At 34.0% G+C, this 17,624-nt stretch overlaps 2 protein-coding genes across 2 annotated transcripts in view; both read right to left on the bottom strand.

Moving 5' to 3' along the window:
- The window catches only part of LOC121263973 (transcription factor TCP2-like), a 35,438-nt gene extending 19,990 nt beyond the window's left edge, over nt 1-15,448 (bottom strand). The window contains exon 1 of the mRNA XM_041166983.1: nt 15,390-15,448. Within this exon, the coding sequence (XP_041022917.1) occupies nt 15,390-15,395 (6 nt within the window). The 5' untranslated portion in view covers nt 15,396-15,448. The remainder of the gene's footprint in view (nt 1-15,389) is intronic.
- On the bottom strand, nt 13,159-15,464 carry LOC121263972. Its single transcript, XM_041166973.1, has 2 exons — nt 14,325-15,464; nt 13,159-13,911 (listed from the first exon to the last, which is right to left on the bottom strand). The coding sequence occupies exons 1-2, from the start codon at nt 15,393-15,395 to the stop codon at nt 13,516-13,518; spliced, it is 1,467 nt and encodes a 488-aa protein (XP_041022907.1). The 5' UTR covers nt 15,396-15,464; the 3' UTR covers nt 13,159-13,515.
- Between the last annotated feature and the right edge of the window lie 2,160 nt (nt 15,465-17,624).

Genomic DNA, 17,624 nt, shown 5'->3' with positions numbered 1-17,624 from the left:
ATCAACTATACTATACATAATAAACATATATATATATATATAGGGATACACGGTGAAAGTTCTAATTTTTCAATTATCGTTTCATTTGCTCGAAATAGATGTCGAACGAGACTTGAACTAATTCTCTGTCTAATATTCGCTCGAGCAAGTGTTCAACGAATTCTCTACTTGAGCTTCGGCTTGAGCCCTCATTGAAACTCTACTAAAAAATCGTAACAAACATTGATCGAGTCGGCTTATCAAATCAAACTACAACAAAAATGAATCATGCTCCACAAACTCAACATTTTGGACCACCGATACTACCGTAATGTTATAACAAACATTGTAATTGAAAAAAATAAGAAACACATGAAAATAGTGTTCAAACATTGCAAAAGAACATTCCTAAGGTAAAGCGACATTTCCAGTACTGACATTAATGGTTGCTCCAAGGAAAGATAATCCAACATGACTTAAGTATCTTATCTAAGAGCATTGGCAATGGCCTAGCCATTTGCTAATGCAAGTCTAAATTAGAAGCAAATATGAGAAAAAAAAGTTTGCATTGGCCTAGCTAAATTTAGGAAGTTTAACATTTATGCTACAGTATATGTTAGCTCCTCTCTATATCTGGCAAGCTACTGTTCACGATCCAAATTATTATTTTATCGTTTCTCTACTTCCCGCTGATTCTTTCCCTCGATTTTTCTCTCTCTTCACCCCAAAACCCTCAATTTCATCTTTCTTTCCTTTCTTTCTCTCGAAACTCCTTCTCTTCTTCGCCCTTTTCTTTCTCTTCTGAAGCTCCATTCTCTTCTTCGTTTTCTTTTTCTCCCAAAGCTCCAAAGCTCCATTCTCTTCTTCGCCCTTTTCTTCTTCAACCCGCAAGCCATAATCTCCATTTTCTTCTTCAACCCGCAAGTCATAATCTTCTAGCCCCATTCTTGCTGAGACGTTGCTCTTATTCAGCCCGCAAGCGTCCCCTTATCTCCAGCGGCTGCTGTCGTCTTCATTCTCTCCAACGTAAGTTTCTCTTCCTCGCTCTTCTCTCCCTCTTCTCTGTGTATTCTCTGTGCCGTCTCCTCTCTCCCTCTTTCCCGATTCTCACTTTATCTTCTTCGAGTGATTAAATCACCTCCTCTTTTGCGTTGCAAGGAGAAATAATTGTTGAATCAGCTTCGTTCCACAAATCATCCAGAAGGTTCTTCAATTTTCTCCACGAATCGGCTTGGCTCTACCCTATACAGCATCTGCCACTACAAATTTGCCACTACCGTTGTGCAATTTGGGTAAATGCTTTGCTTGGTATTTATGCTGTATTAAATTTGCCACAGATTTGCTTGGTATTTTGTTGGGCAACTATTGATATTTCGTTTAGTTCTCTGTTTCTATTTTCTCTTTTTTATGGACTACCGAATATATAAAGCATGACTTCATTGTGTTGATGGCATGTCATATACTTGTATACGTACGTTAGGCTTATCTAAACTCAATGCTCTTTGTTGTCATGCATGAACCCTGCATGAACCTTTTATAATCTTATAAATGTTGGCCTAACCTCATATGTTGATGCTTTTTGTGCTTAATTTTTGTTGGGAATCCAGATTGAGTTAAATTAACGTTGTTATATACTCAAATCCATTTCTTCCCGTGTCAAATTTGTGGCATTTTCATGATGAGATAAGAGGCGCACACACATATGTATATAGAAAGAATAACATATATATTTCTTCCAGCTTCTTTGACGCAAGCAATCTAGTAATTAGCCCGGCAAGCATCCCATGTCTAAACTGCCTTTACTAAATAGCTCAGCCAATGGTGGGAGTTTTCCCTTTAACATGTGCACAATGGCTTGCATCTACCTTTCACTAGTACAGAGAAATGGAATATTATTTTGTTGGGAATTAGTAAACAAATCAATCATGAGGAATTTAATAATGTGGTTAAACTTGAGATAAGAATTGCCTTTGTTGGGTTTGTTCTAATTGTGAATGATTGGTGTCTATTTGGTGTATAATATGCTGCCATTTATATTGGATAGCCTTTAATATTAGCCAACCATTAAACAATGCCTCAAACTCAAACTGGAGAAAAACCAGTCAAAACCATTTCAATCTTCTCGAGGTAAGCTTTTAGGCCTGTAGTGTATATATAACTGCACCCAATCTGCCAACAAATGCTTTACAAGTATATGTACCTTTCTTTCTTAGTCTAATTTAAAAAAAAAACATAATATTGCTTCTTGAAAATTTACTATTCTAGGATTTGGTCTTGTATCATTAGTTGTCATGAGGAAATATGTACTGCATTCTACAGCTCAGAATTGTTTCTTGCTTTTTGTATAGGAACATTATGAAATCCATCATCTTTACAGTTTGTGAGGTAGATTAACATTATATTCAAATGGTTAACATTATGAAATCCATGAGTTATGCTTTGCATTTTTTATTGTACACTTATAACTATTGGAGCTGGAATATGTTTGTGCACTTATTCAAATGGTTAACTATTGTGCATTTTTTATTGTGCACTTACGTTATTGTGCACTTTATCTGTGTTGAGGACACTAATGTTGGACTGTGGACCATGTTGGTGCCTAAAAGGAATATGTTGGTATTTATTTGTGAACTGTGGACTTAGTTTTGGCTTGTTGCTTGTAAATAAATTTATATTATAGTGCCCTTCTTAGTATATTTAATAGGTCTGAATTTTAGTGTAGTGGACAGATCAGAATGTCTGAATTTTAGTAGGCCTGCATTTGTATTTTTGATTCCTTTTCATGAATGAGAATAGAGTTTTGTCTCAATTCTTTTTGTCTTTTGATTTCCTTTTGATTACACTTGCAATTTTAGGCACATTGCATAAGAAATAGGTTGAGGAAATAATAATTTTAAGTAAAATATAAATTATTAATCAATATATGAAGTGTATTTGCAAACTATAAAAAAAAAATTGTAAAATAATATTAAAATATATAATATTATATTATTATTTTTACTTTAAGATAGCTAATCCAATGTGAACTCAACTAGTCAAAAGTTAAGATTCTAGTCAAATTTTAGACTTGACAATGGCTAGGCCATTGCCAATGCTCTAAAAGGTCTAAACATCATGTATCTTTAAAAAGAATTCTGACTCCAAATCTTTATGATTCGTTGAGATGCATTTTTAGCAATATTAGGTACAATTTTAAGTCGTACAAATCATGCATATTTATATTTAAAAAAATAATTTTTATTATTAAAAAATAATTTTTTATATAAATGTCAAAAACAATTTTTTAAAAAGAATACGTTATATTTTTATATTTAGGTATCGTTTGAATTTGAAAATGAGTTGAGATAGATTGTGAATAATAGTGAGATGGGTTAGGAGTAATAGTGAGATTTGTGAGTTAAAGTTATTAAATAATAATGAATAGTAATGAGATGAATTGAGATGAATTTTGAATCCATGCCAAAATTACAAATTAATATATTTCCCTTTTTGGCTTTTCATTCCATCAATAACGCCGGTCAAAGCTACAATAATTGCGTCAGCAATAATTGTAAGACAGTAGGCAGACAAATTGCAAAGTTTCAGCATTCTTTTATCACAAAGTTTTTCTATTTTCACCGGAATTTGTTCAACGAAAAAACTTCTTTGCCGCTTAGTTTGACCGCTTTAGTTGGCTGCTAGTTAATTTTTTTATTTAATAATTAAAAAAATGATTTAAAGTATATTGATTTTAAAAAGAACACTAATATATATATATATATATAATATCCCTATTAATGGAGATGTACGTATTTTAATTGGGTTGAACCTAGATTAATAGTAAACACCCTGATCTCTACTTGCATGGCACATGCAATAAAAGGTAGAACATGACTTGGTTAAACCTAAATTAGTGTACGTGGGTCTTCATGATTTTCAGCATCATCTAGGCTTTTAGCAAAAGGCTAATGGGTTCTTCGAGAAGCACAGAAATCTAACCTCCAAAGTTTCAGTCAGTGTCATTATATGAGTTTAATCACACACACACATATAAGCAAACCCTATTAATTAGGAAGATTACTACTCAAATTCCTTCCCAAAAATTGACACTTGTAAAGTTTTGAACCAACTTTAGTACTACTTGATTTGAAACCTAAACAATTGAACTGCATGGACTTATTCTATGGTTGGCATGCATATCTTTAACCCATGTCATCATACCATTGCATAAAAGATGTCGCAATTAGTTAGTCTATATATGTAATTGTAACCAGCTTACAATCTTTAATTGATATCTCTAAGCTGAGAACTGGTATATGGCCAGTGGCTAGTCAAAATTTGGCTAGGTAGCTCAAAAGTGAGTTGCATTGGATTAGACAAACATCCAAAACTCCACTTTTGAGCTATATTAGTTCTATATATTTTTTTAAATTTAACTAGTCACTGTTCATCTCTAAACTATTATTTTACTCTACAATTATTTCCAACAAATATATTCATTCATTTGTTTTTCAGTTCTTCATTTTTCTTTATTTTTTTTCTCTATGTTTTTAGCAATTTTTTATTTTTAATCATGAATACGAAGTTGAAGTCCTACAAATTGTGTTGAAGTAGAAAAGTCTAGATAAAGAAGACTTGTATTCTTGCAAATGCTCGTGGACATGCTCATAAAAATTTGTAAATAAAGTTATGAGATATAATATATATAATTTATTTGATCAAAATTTATTTTGAAAAATATAAAAAATAAAAAAATTATTAAAAAATATGATATTATATTATTCTTTTAACTTTGGGATGACTAGTCCAATATGAATTAAGATCTCCTAAAGTTTTGACTTTATTCAAGACCATTCAGAGCATAAAATCATCCAACCCATCGAATCTTATGTGCTTGAATTCATTGCTTCAAGTTATAAAAATTGATTATTCAAATTCGTTTTACAAATTTGAGAGTATCAGATATATAGTAGCGAGATAAATATACTAAATTGATGTTACAACATTTATTAATGTTTTTTGTATATTTTTTTTGAACAGCACTAAATGGTCAAAAAATATTGTATAATCTATTTTATATTATATCTCTTTAATTTTACGCTAGACTCTCAAATTCAAATAAAAATCTAAATTTTTTTATTAATCATAACTAGTACTATATATATGAAAAATGCTGATCATCGAATCTATGCACCGATGCAATATTTTGTATTTTTTTTTAATATTATCGATACCATAACACTATCCTATATATATATATAAAACTAAAAAATCAATAAATGGAATGGCAGGGAAGGCAAATTAAGAAGATATTTATTATAAGATATAGGATATGAGATGGTGAATATTAGCCGATAAAAAATATTAAACTCTAAAATGAAAAGAATAAAAAAGGAAGGAGAGAGATTAAGGAAAATGGGGCTTGTACAATGATTCTCATCCAAATCATAGTAATGTCTCCCAACCCAATTACCAACATAGGTTAATGAGTCATCAAGAGAGGTAGCAGGCGTGTGCTCGCAATCCCATGCTCGATCCACTCACTTGCCGGGTTAAAAGAAGCCATCATTAAATTAATCCCCCCCATAACAACTTTCTTTTTCTTTTTATATATATATATATATCTATGTAAACATGGCCCATGGGTAGCATTGCTTCTATATTAATTACAATGCCAAGAGAAAATAAAAGCTAAAATATGGGGGAAAAGTACCTTGTGTTTGAGTAGTTCAAAACAGGAGACAGAGAGAAAAGGGAGTTTTGTGGGGTCAAGTTGCTGGGTGACAGAGCTTGTGACACGCTCGAGAGAGAGAAAGGCAATTTGGGAGGCAAGGGCACGTGTCATCGTGGTGGTCTGTGTGTGTGTGAGAGAGAGATGCAATGTAATGTATTGATGGATTGGCTGGCTGACTTCTCGATGAGTGCATGAATTGGCGCGGATGAGGCAGAAGACCAGAGCACGTGTTGCGGTCTTCACCCCCCATCATGCTCCTATGCTGCTCGATCCATCTCTGTTTTTCTATTTTTTCTTTTTAATTTGCTTTGTGTACTTCTTCCCTACCTTTACTTCCTCACCACTCATGTTTTTCACTTTTCAGGATATGAAAATACTCAAAACTGTTCACCATACCCATCTTCAGGATACAAGTTAGAGCTAGGTATACACATTCCATATCATTAATATGTTATAATTTAATATGTTGCAAGTAAAATTATTCAATAAGTATGTAGGTTTTAGAGATTTCAATTGTAGATCAGTAATGCTAGATACAGTTTTAGGTTAAATAAGTTTCACATACTAATTTTGAAAAAAAAAATAGTCTATCATTTAAAAAATAAATTTTTTCATATAAATTTCATATTTACTCATTTTTTCTAAAAAGAGTGGTGATATTTGCACACCCTATAATTAAAAATATAATTTCTCTAATTTGAAACTCTAGTAATTTTTCGAGATATTTAAAATCTTATTTATTTATTTATTTTTGTCTAGAGAAGTAAATTTGTTTGATGTCAAGTAAGGCATAAAAGAAGGGGAGTGAGGATCCCAATTACATCTCCCAAAACCAAGCCAAACATGGTAGAAAGAAACAATAAATTCGTCAATTTTGATGATCATCTAGAGCATGAACTGCAAAACACCTATTAATTAAATAATGGAAAACAGTATAAAAAACAAGACTTCCAAAACTTGAATTTTCAAAATGATCGTAAATATATGTATGTAAAAGCTTATAAGTACTAAGTACTAGACCTATTTTTAATTTCCACGACCCCAAGGAGTTATAATTTGCTTCATCCATCAGGTTGTGTCTTAATTAAGCTGTTGGCACGCATCCACAATCAATAAAACGGTCTGAATTGCGGATTGCCAAAAGCTATGCCTCGTGCTGCATGGCTGCCTCAGTCTCATGATCAGCAAATCCAAAGCCTCAAGAAGGGGCTTTTCACGGACATGTACGTGGAATGCGTTTCTGATAGATCTGGCACATAAAACAGCAGATCTGGACATATTCTCGATGACCCTTCTCGCATAAATGGCACCCTTTTCTTTATTATTCGATATCATGACAGATCATCATGTATTAATTAAACAAGCTAATTAATCGTGGATTTGTTTTCTCAAGTCTATCTTTCTTTTCTACGTTGTGGTTGATAAAACAAAAAAGAGATATCCACATGAAAAAATAATAATTTTTTAATAATAAATTTCACTCTTTTTAAAAGTGATTGCATGACGTTTGTGCACTCTATGACTGCATATAATATTACTCAACAAATAAATACAATTCCACAATAAATAAACACTGTCAAGTCTACATGAGGCTAGCTAGCTTGGGGAATTAGAGAGAATAAACTGCTTGATTTAAGCAGCTCAAAGCCACTGTTTTATTGGCCTCATCTTGTGTGTCAAAAAATATTGGATTGTGGGAAGAAGAGACAGGACTTATTTTTGGGGCTCTAAGCATCTTAGGACTGTTGGGGCGCTAAGCTTTAAATAATGGGTCATTATATAAAATGAGAGACAGATCATAGAGCGTTTAAAATCATGAAAATGTTATATATTTCTCGAAGAAGGAACAGTGAAAACTTTCTGGCACAGTGGTACGTAGCCAGCTTTGATCAGTACCATCAGTAAGCATCGACCAATGCTTGTTCTAAGACAATATATGAAATTTCAAGTTTCTCTTCCTTGAGTGCATGGAACTAGTCTATCTGAGTTACTCCTATTTTCCAATCACTAAAAGCATGATGTCACATTATCATGGCGGATTCTTCCACAGCACAAACACGATTTTCACATCTTTTATCCTGAAAAAAAACTCTGGTATGCAATGCAATGATTTCAAAATCCCAATTCCAAAAGAGGTTTCTAGTTTGAAATAGATGGAAAGTAGACAAAAAAGAACAAAAAAAAAAAAAAAAAAAAAAAAAAAAGGAAAAAAACTCAGGAAAACAAGCAGCAATGCGCTCCCCTCCCTCTCAGTCTCTTCCAAAGATCTTTTGATATCCTTTTTGCCTGTTTGGTAAAGAGCCATTAGTTCGCTCAACCACGTTAAAGTAGCAAGCTATAAGTTGACTCGGTTCTCAGGTTTAGCTTTTGTTGTCCAAAGTGCAATGTCTTGATCTTTCAAATCTCATAATTGACAGGTCCAATTAAAGAAAGTAGAGGCGAAAACCATCACAACACAAAGTGCATGCATGCCATAGATAGCGTGAAGATAAAATACTCTCAGAGGGCCCAAATTCAGATGAGTCGAGCAAATGCTGTGTAGTTTGACCTAGTTCTAGCGTTGTCACTTTCACGTACGCACGCAGAGTTGCTTTTGAGTTTCACATCTCAAGTGCCGGCCAGTAAGATGGATTTGATCACAGGTTGGGTAGGATCTAGCTTCTACAATTGATCTTGACCTCTCTATATACAATCCAAGTTTTTGTGCTTATTTAAAATATTATCTCTATATATCTACGTATGGTCAATTATATGAAACTGTGTTTTATAATCATACGTGTTGATCATGCGAAGGGGACAGTTCGCACCTTTTTCCACAAGTGCACCACTTCTTTTGTCCTTTTTTTTTATTGTTTTCTTTGACTCTATGCTCCTAATCCTTTCTTCGCAGGCAAATGAACGTTGATCCTAATCATTTAGAGCGCAACAGAGAGAGATATATCGGATATATATACAAAGAGTCAAGTGGTCAGTACTCCTCTATAGGGTGCATGAGATTTTAGGGGTGGAATTTGAGGTCAAGCTCATGTTTAACGTCAACTTTATTGGCACGTGAGAGAGTGCTTCCGATTACTGTCGGTTTTTTTTGTGTGGGGTGTTCTATTTTGTGGAGGCTGGATTTGATGATCCAATTCGACAAGGATTTATTGCGATTTTTTTATAGATTTTCAACGAGGCTTGGTCTTGGAGTATATTGGCCTAGCTGAAGTGATGCTCCTGGATAAAACTTTGGACCAGTTTTTTGGCTCTTAACATGACCCGACACGCTAATTAGGTTGGATTTATTATATAGTTTATTAAACTCTCTTGTACAGTCGCCTATTGAGGTTTGCCAGATATATATACACACAATATTTCTGTACTGTTGCTAGGGGTGAGAAAAAACCAATAAATCAGTAAACCAGACCGGTTCGGCTCTAAATTGGTTCAGTTTGGTATTGGTTCCATTTTTTTCAAAACCGATTGAAATTGGTCTGGTTCAGATTTCATTTTTCTAACACACCAGGCCGCACCGGTTCATATAAATATATATGTTTAATTTTTTATATTATATAAAATATTTTTATATGATATTTTATATTATATATAATTTTGATATCTAATATATATAAAATAATCTTGTATTATATACTAAATTACTAATTAAAATAAAAATAAAATTTAAAATCTTATATAAATGACTATATATTATCACTGTAGTCTATAGTATTAATAGTTATACTAATATAATATCACTATATATTATAATATACTATAATATATCATTATATTATATATTATAATATATTATCACTATATTATTATATACTATAATATATATAGCAATTTATATATATTATATATATAGTATATCAAAAAAATCAGACCGAACCAGACCGGAACTGGTAAAACCAGAAGTATCGGTTTAGGCGTATAACCGGTGCGGTATTGGTTCTTCAAATTTCAAAATCGGTGTATACTGGTTCAGATCTAAAATATGTCCAAAACAAGACCGGTTACACCCCTAAAGGCTGCATGATATCAATCTTTTATCTAAAAAAATTTTGTTGCTACTGTGTGGACGTAAATACAATGCGGAATCAAGTAATTCTTGTGTTTGTGTTTCATTGATTTCGTTTTTTCTATACTTTTCTATTATTTTTCTTAACAATTACTAGCTCTTATTGTGTTAACAATTACTAGAGAAGAATCCGTAGAAAAATCATTAGTATCGGATTAACAAGTAGGGTATTTGAAGTATCAAATCAGTTTATTTATTTATTTTTATGGTATCCTATATAGGAAAGTTTTAGTTACAAAGAGATTTTATAAAAATAAATTCTTAAATTAACGTAACTTTGTGTGATATGTCAAATATACTTTATAATAAAAATAATTTTACAATTTAATGTACTTTACATTTATGAAATTTTTTTGTAGCTAAAGCATTTCTCTCCCATATATAAGCCTATGCAATCTTCATTATTTTAGAATAATTTACCGAAACGATTTATATAATATTTCGATATTTGTTAAGTTGCTCGCAATAGGTGGGTAAATTATAAATAAGTTGAATAAAATTATATAAAATTTCAGACTAGATATTTGTTGAGTACAATTTGAACTTTATAAGTAATTCCATCAAGTTTCTAATATTGTAACTTAAAGTTCAAACTTATTCTCAAATTTAGATCATTATAGCCTAGAATTTAGATGTGACTAATAACTTCTTAAATCACTTACCAACTTTTGAAATAATTAAACTCTAGAAATGGAGATGGAGCTAATATTTCAGCAAAAAAAAAAAAAAAAAAATCACATTAGCAAAAACTCAATGTAAAGGTGCAAGTTTTGACGTATTGTGGATATAATTTTTGTGATTTTAATGTAGATTGGCTGTTACACCAGGGTCACGCAAGGGCTTAATTTAATACTACTAGTGACTGATAATAAAGTTCAAAATGATTGTTTTCCAATGCTGAAGCAATAAGATCATCTGATTCCATTAAGAACAGCATATCCCACTGGGACATTTCGTCAAACACTAAAAAAAATCCCCATTCGTCCATGGATGTAATGCACAGTGAGACAGCAAGATCCCAACCCCTTATATATCAAACCCTCTGAGTTCTGACCATCATATATGATAAACTCACTGCGTCCGGAGGTTTTCATATTAATTATCTGATAGCTACGTTTATGGAAACAAGGCCAATGCTCCGTCTCTGAGCTATGAATTATGAATTACCACAAAGAACCCAAAGTCCCTCTCAGGCATTGTTTCGAATGGCTTCGATGTAAAAGCTGAACCATATTCGAAAAAAGATCACAAACACTGATCGACACGTTGAGTGCGTGAACTAGTGGCCGACAAACTCTGATTGGGTTTGAGTCAGAGTAGACGCTAATACGACATGAATTGGGCTCTCATAGCTCCTAGAAGCAGGTGGGCCTCAGTGAATTAAGCCTGTTATACTTTTCTGACCCTTAAAACAAGACTAAACCTCATGAACATGGAGCAGCCCAATTACCAAGGTGAAGCTAACCCAAAGACTGACTAAAATAAATATCAAGGATTAACGCTTTGACGTGGAATTACATAAATATTAATATATTATGCCTATATTTTTAGGAGCAAAGAGATTCTTCATGAAGTTCCAAAACGGAAGAGAGTGCAAATGGAAGACAGAGACAATATGGGATCAAGAAACAACCATTCAATTGGCTCCGAGTAAATGGAATACGGATTGGGTTATTTGGTTTTAAACAGTAATTTTTACTGGTTACAATGTCCTGGATATACCAATGTCAACACAAGAGCACTCCCAATTGATGTTGTATAATACATTTTTCTCTAAAATTTTAAAGAAATGCTCTCAAAACACCCTCCATCGGATCTTCTATTTTAAAGACATTTTTACATTGAGCTACAAAAACTGCTAGATGTAGAGGATTCTATTCATCAATGTAAACATTTTTAATTAATTTCTCACTCCTCCTCCTCCTGAGTTTCCCATTGCTTCAACTCTCTCTATTCACATTCGGACCTCACTCGTTCCCACGCTTTCTCTTTGTTTGGTGCCAAAGACAGAACCAAAACCTTCCATCTTCCTTGACTTCGCTCGTCGACTCCATCACCGATCATCCATTGTCTTCAAGCTTTGCTCTCACGACTGAGGTGAAGATTAGAAATTTTTTTGCTCTGTTACTATCCATTTTTTTTGCGCTTTTCTGGATTCTGTTGAGTTTTTGTTCGGCTCCCAGGAAAGTTATCAGAATCTGGAGTTTGTTTCTGTGTTGGTGGGTAGGTTTTTATAGAACTGGTAAAAGGGTCTTAAAAGTTTTGGGTGTTTGAAAGCCTGTAAGAGAATTTAATTAAGTAAAAAGGCTCTTTATTTGCTCAAATTTGGAAGATAAACCTCCTGCTTCGAAAATATGGTAATGGTCTTAGAGGAAGTGACTCGGTTACATATTTTTTGCAGTAGACATCAGAAAGATCTCAGCTTTATTGTCAACGTATGCACAATAAAGTTCAATCCAGAGTACTTGGATTTTATCCATTTCTATTGGTTTGTTTGTGCGCAATTTTTTTCTTATAAATAATTTTGTGCATGGTTACTTGCTGTTACCCTTTCGTTTCGTTTTCCGTAGTCTTTTTTATAAAGGTTATATATGGCTTGTATGAGAGGTTTATCTTGGGCTTAGTTTTGGCCATCACAAGAGAAAATCAACGATACAAGTGTGTAGAACATCATTTTTAAAACTTATATGGAAATAACTGCAGTCATGAAGCAAACAGAAAATTGTTCAGCATGGCAAAACCATGAAGTCTTTCATTTATAAAAAAATATGATTTGGATCTGAACAAAAGGCATTGGCATGCATCTGAACTAATGAGATCCGTTGGGTGCTTTATTGGCATTGTCGCCCACACAAGAGATGCTTGTTAAAATGTCGGACTGACCAACAGACCAAGCATGGAATGATTTAGGTCGTTGATGGCTTTGGGTTTTCTGATAATATCTATTTCATTTTGTAAAAACAAATCCCACGTTCTGTATGTTGCTCATCAAGGTTTGAAATGATCAGAAAAAATAATCTCTTCTTTTTTATTTTTTGAATTAATTTATATTTTGATTTAGCTTATAAATTTAGATTAATTTAAAATATAACATAATTATATGACATTGTATATGAGAAGATATTGCAAATATCAAAAGATATAAGGAAATTATTGATAGTTGGATAAAATATTTGAAATGAATAAAAAAGATTAAAAAGTATAATATTTAAATGATACGAAGAAAAAATAGATTTTGATAATGTATATTAAAGGATAAGATGAATAAGCCATTAGGAGTGCTCTAAGAGTTGGTACTTATTCTCAGGCAGATTGTCCAACCGGTCCTGATCAAGTGCAAAGCTCTAAGCTCCAGCATCTTGTGTTTTCTTCGGGTAATATTTATAACTCTTGAGCCATGAAAGTGATGATAAAGGGGAACTTAACCCAAACCCCTTATGACAACACCCACACGTACAGTAGCAACCGAAAACAACGACACACCAACAGGATTACATCAAGAAAACAGCACACCAACTCGATGACAAGAGGAAGCAACATTCCAGTGACAATACCACTGTACAGCAAAACTAGAAGAGCAACTGCTGCTGCATCAACAACAATGCAGACCAACAACGGGACAAACTACGTATGCGGACAGCATATCAGCAGATAAGCAAACCTTATCACGCATCAAATTAGCTAGCAAGGCAATTAGACAATTCCAGCGCAAACAGTCCAGCAAATCAATTCATCTAGAGCAGGCACGCACTCTCCACCTAGCTCAAATTGGAAGCCCCTTTGTTTCTGGGACGTTGATCAAGGAAAATAACAGGGCTACAACAGAAATGGCCAAAAATATGAGGAATGTCCAGGAAGATCCGAAGGCATGCGTTAAAGTCAGGAAGGACTGTGGAACAATGAGGTTTGAGATCCAGTTTGCAGAGGCAGCAATTCCTCCACAGATGCCTCGATACCTTAGAGGATATATCTCAGGGTTCAAAATCCTGGGGACGATTCCCGTTCCAGAAGAGAAAAACATGGTGCAAAATGTGATCAAGCCAACAAGTGTGAGCCATCCCATGTTTCTTGGACATCCCCTGGTGAACCATTTCCTGTCTTCTCCATGGCATAAACCCTTGACTGCGCGATTTGAGACCAAACACTCTCCAGGCAATAGCTACAACAACAATAACAATGATCCTAGGATAATCATGACGACGGTAAGAACAAAAAAGTCAAAGATGCGGAATTTATGAAGTAGTTGGTTCAGGACTTTGAAGAGTTAAATTGCGTATCAGCATATGATCAACATTCTACTGTTTGAGAAGCATTTCATTCAGTTCTTTCAACTGAGAGAAATTGTCAAATGATGTTTCCCACGTATAAGTTTGAGGGAAGGACCAACTGAAAGGGGCAGTTAGTTCTGTGAAGCTTCGTATAATGTCGCGCGGACAGATTCCAGGGAAAAAAACTCATCATATGAAGGTAGAAGTTAGAACTCTAACGCACAACTACTGGAACTAGAAGTTAGATATGGCCTTGAGGGGACACCCCAGAAAGAAAAAAAGAAAAAAGAAAAATCGCATTTACCTTATTAGTACTTGAGGGACAGAACCCACTTCCTGGAGATGAAGCCTTGAAACACTTCATACGGTCCCAAGTATTCGCATTTACAGCCGATGTTGTCATTGCTTGTGGAATGGAATTGCCTAAAGGGATATGTCCAGAAAATCCCGACGAGTGCTGGACTCCGGACGAAGGCCCCAAAATCCCGGACTCGGAGTAGTCCATTGGGATTGTACAACTCCACTGCCTCGCCGCCTTATGCAATACATTAGGATCACCACCGGGGTTTTGATGCGTCCATTCAATGGGAATTGTAGCATTGTTGTTAACACTGCTAATTCCACCGGTGGGAAGCTCAGTAAACGAAGTATTGTGTGAAATGTGGTTCACATTTTGAGCAATACCGGAGTCATTTTCCTTCTCTTTCTCTTTAGCTGCTCTTTCCCGGGCCCACTCGCGCGCCTTGACCCGGGTTTCTGACCGCGAGAGCGACGAACCTGAGCCCTTGCTCGTCTCTGAGGTGCTGCTACAAGCGGACTTGGACAAAGAAAGGTGCTGGCTTTGATTTTGCTGGAAATTTAGGTCCCCATCTACCTCAACCTCAGCTGAATCAAACCCTTGTTCCGTACCTCCACTAGCCCGCTTCTCATCGCTCAGCTGCTTCGGGGTATCAGGAAAAGAACTATTTAGTGAAGGAAGCTCTGCAATAGCATCAGCCGCAGCCTTGATTAGCCACTCCACAACTTTGCTAGGCTGATCGTAACCCAGTCGATCTTGAAGATCATAGAACTGAATCGCCGTAGTAACCGATAGCCTAACCCTCCGGTCTCTCAAGCCCTTGGACGTCCAGACCTTGCTGTGCCGATCTTTACCACCCGAGGCACGCGGAACCCTAATGATGCGCGAATGGTTCCATCCTCGAAGTCGATTAGCATCCCCACCGGCATCGCTTCCTGGGACAACATTGCCAGCCCTGTTGAGTTCTCCATCTTCTTCATCATCTGGATAGTGATCAGAACCCCCTTTTGAGCCTATCTTGCTAGAGTCAGTTCTGCCGTTTCCAACTCTTGGGAACTTCCAAGCTGGTGCCTCCATACCAGCCCACCGCTTTGCTTTCTCAAACAGATACTCCGACGACTAAACACACATAGAAAATACTATTCTTACAGCTAGTTTTTACGGTGTGAGTTTATTTATTTATTTATTTTATTTTTTAGTTAATAATTAATAAAATAATTTTTAATAATATTATGAATTTATTAAAAAAATACATGCAATATATATATATATATATATAAAAAAAAAAATCCCAAAACCACTGGCTGGAGTCCCAGCGCCCCAAACTCCCGAGCGGGTTTTTTCTTTTCTTTTTCTTTCTTTTTTGTGTTTTTGCTTATCTTCAGCTGCGTGGGAAATGGAGGAAAATTATTAGAAAGTTTTTTTTATTGTAGATTAACTGTAAAATAAGTGTTTGATTTTTAGCCCTTTTATAAATTTTGACATAAGTTTTCAATTTTTGTAAAATTAATATCTAAATTTTAAAAAACTCTTAATTAATATTTCCGTCAATTTTTTAGAAAAAATTTATAAGAGATAACACGTGTCAATATTTTATTAGTTTTCTAATAAGAGATTGGCATGGTTATCTGATTGCAACATTTTAAAAATTCATGTATCAATTTAATAAAATTGAAAAACTAAACTTTGATTTATCAAAAAAGTAAGACCTCAAGTATTCATATTGCAATTAATACTTTTATTTTTGTTTCTCTTCGAAAGAGTTGTGAACTTGTGATGATTGAAGGGGATAGAATAGGCCTAAATAAACAACCTCAACCCATGAAAGGCCCCCACTAAGGACAAATCAGAAGAGAGAGGAAGAAGAGATAAAAAGATAACAAGAAAAATGAGAGTGTAAAGAAAAAATAAAGAAATGATAGAAAGAAAAAAGAAGAGAAAAATGAAAAAAGAGGTAAAGCAAGTCATGCACGTCAATAATGAGTGGAATAAAGTTGCAATCCCTTACCACTCCGAAGGCCAAGGGATAGAAAAGGGATCAGACAATGAGAAAAGAGATGTCGGCTTCTTCTTCAACAACTTCTTCAACCTCACAAAAAGAACTCTAGCGGGAATATTGACTCCAGAAAATAGATTCTAGATCTTTATTGTGCAGTGAGGATGTGAGAGCCTGTAAAACAAACATATTATAATAAATTTTTCCTTCCCAAATGCCTGTAGACATAGGTATCATGTCGAACTATGTAAATCTGTCTCTTTCTCTATTTATTTTTTCTACATTTATTTTCTATTTATCTCCATGGATGTATGTACCATTGCCGTACGACCGCACTAGATCACTATTGGAGGCTCCTGGCGGCTCGAATCGTTATAGTAGGTAAAGAACAATTCTTTCTCTCCTTCCGACTTGTGCAATTTTTTTGACATCAACAAGTACAGGCGGAGTTATCACATCCAATGACGGACCAAGTGAGTGTAGGTGAGATGGTGAAAGGGGTTAGGAGGGGCAAGTTGTTGGGAAAAAATATTGCTTACTTTTTAGATACAATTTGAGGGTATCAAATAAGAGGTAGTAAAGTGGACATTATAGTATTTATCTGCATAAATACATACATACATATATAATTTTATATATATATATTTTTTGAGTATTAGATAAATAATAAATTATACACTACCCACTTCACGTGTCTTTTTTTTTTTTTTTTTTTTTGAGGCCTTTAAATTCGAAAAAGAACTTGAAGTGACTGCCTGAAATTAACTGAACTTGATCCATATTAGTGAGCCAAATTTTTGTAAGAGGTGTATACTCAAATATAAAACCCATAAAATGTGATCCATAACGTTATTCATACTATTCCATAGAATGAAAATTTGAAATATCTCTTGACAAACATTTTATTAATATCCTAAAAATAAATAATTTTACTTAGAGAACAGATGCGTTTATAGAAACTATTTTTTTACGTATAAAATGTAGGTTATATGCTGATTTATAAATTTTAACTAAAAGTTAATTAAGAATCACAACTAAAAAGAAATTGACAACAAATTAGCATAGACAAAGTAATTATATTTTAATTATAATTCGGCAGCGTTGTAATTGTAAGAAGGAAAATGCTATATGTCCCTGTAAAGGGTTGCGATGATGGGTCCGATAGAATTTTTGTTTTTTTACTTAATGATTAATAAATTGTTTCTTAATGATTTTTATGTGAAGTTATAGTAGCCAAAATATTCTATTAATATATAATATGTTGTTAGTATTTTAGATATTTTAAAATATCAATATTTATTGAGTTCCTT

The sequence above is a fragment of the Juglans microcarpa x Juglans regia genome, chromosome 5D (genome assembly GCF_004785595.1).
Source record: "Juglans microcarpa x Juglans regia isolate MS1-56 chromosome 5D, Jm3101_v1.0, whole genome shotgun sequence".
NCBI classification, from domain to species: domain Eukaryota; kingdom Viridiplantae; phylum Streptophyta; class Magnoliopsida; order Fagales; family Juglandaceae; genus Juglans; species Juglans microcarpa x Juglans regia.
This window is presented reverse-complemented; position numbering and strand designations above follow the sequence as displayed.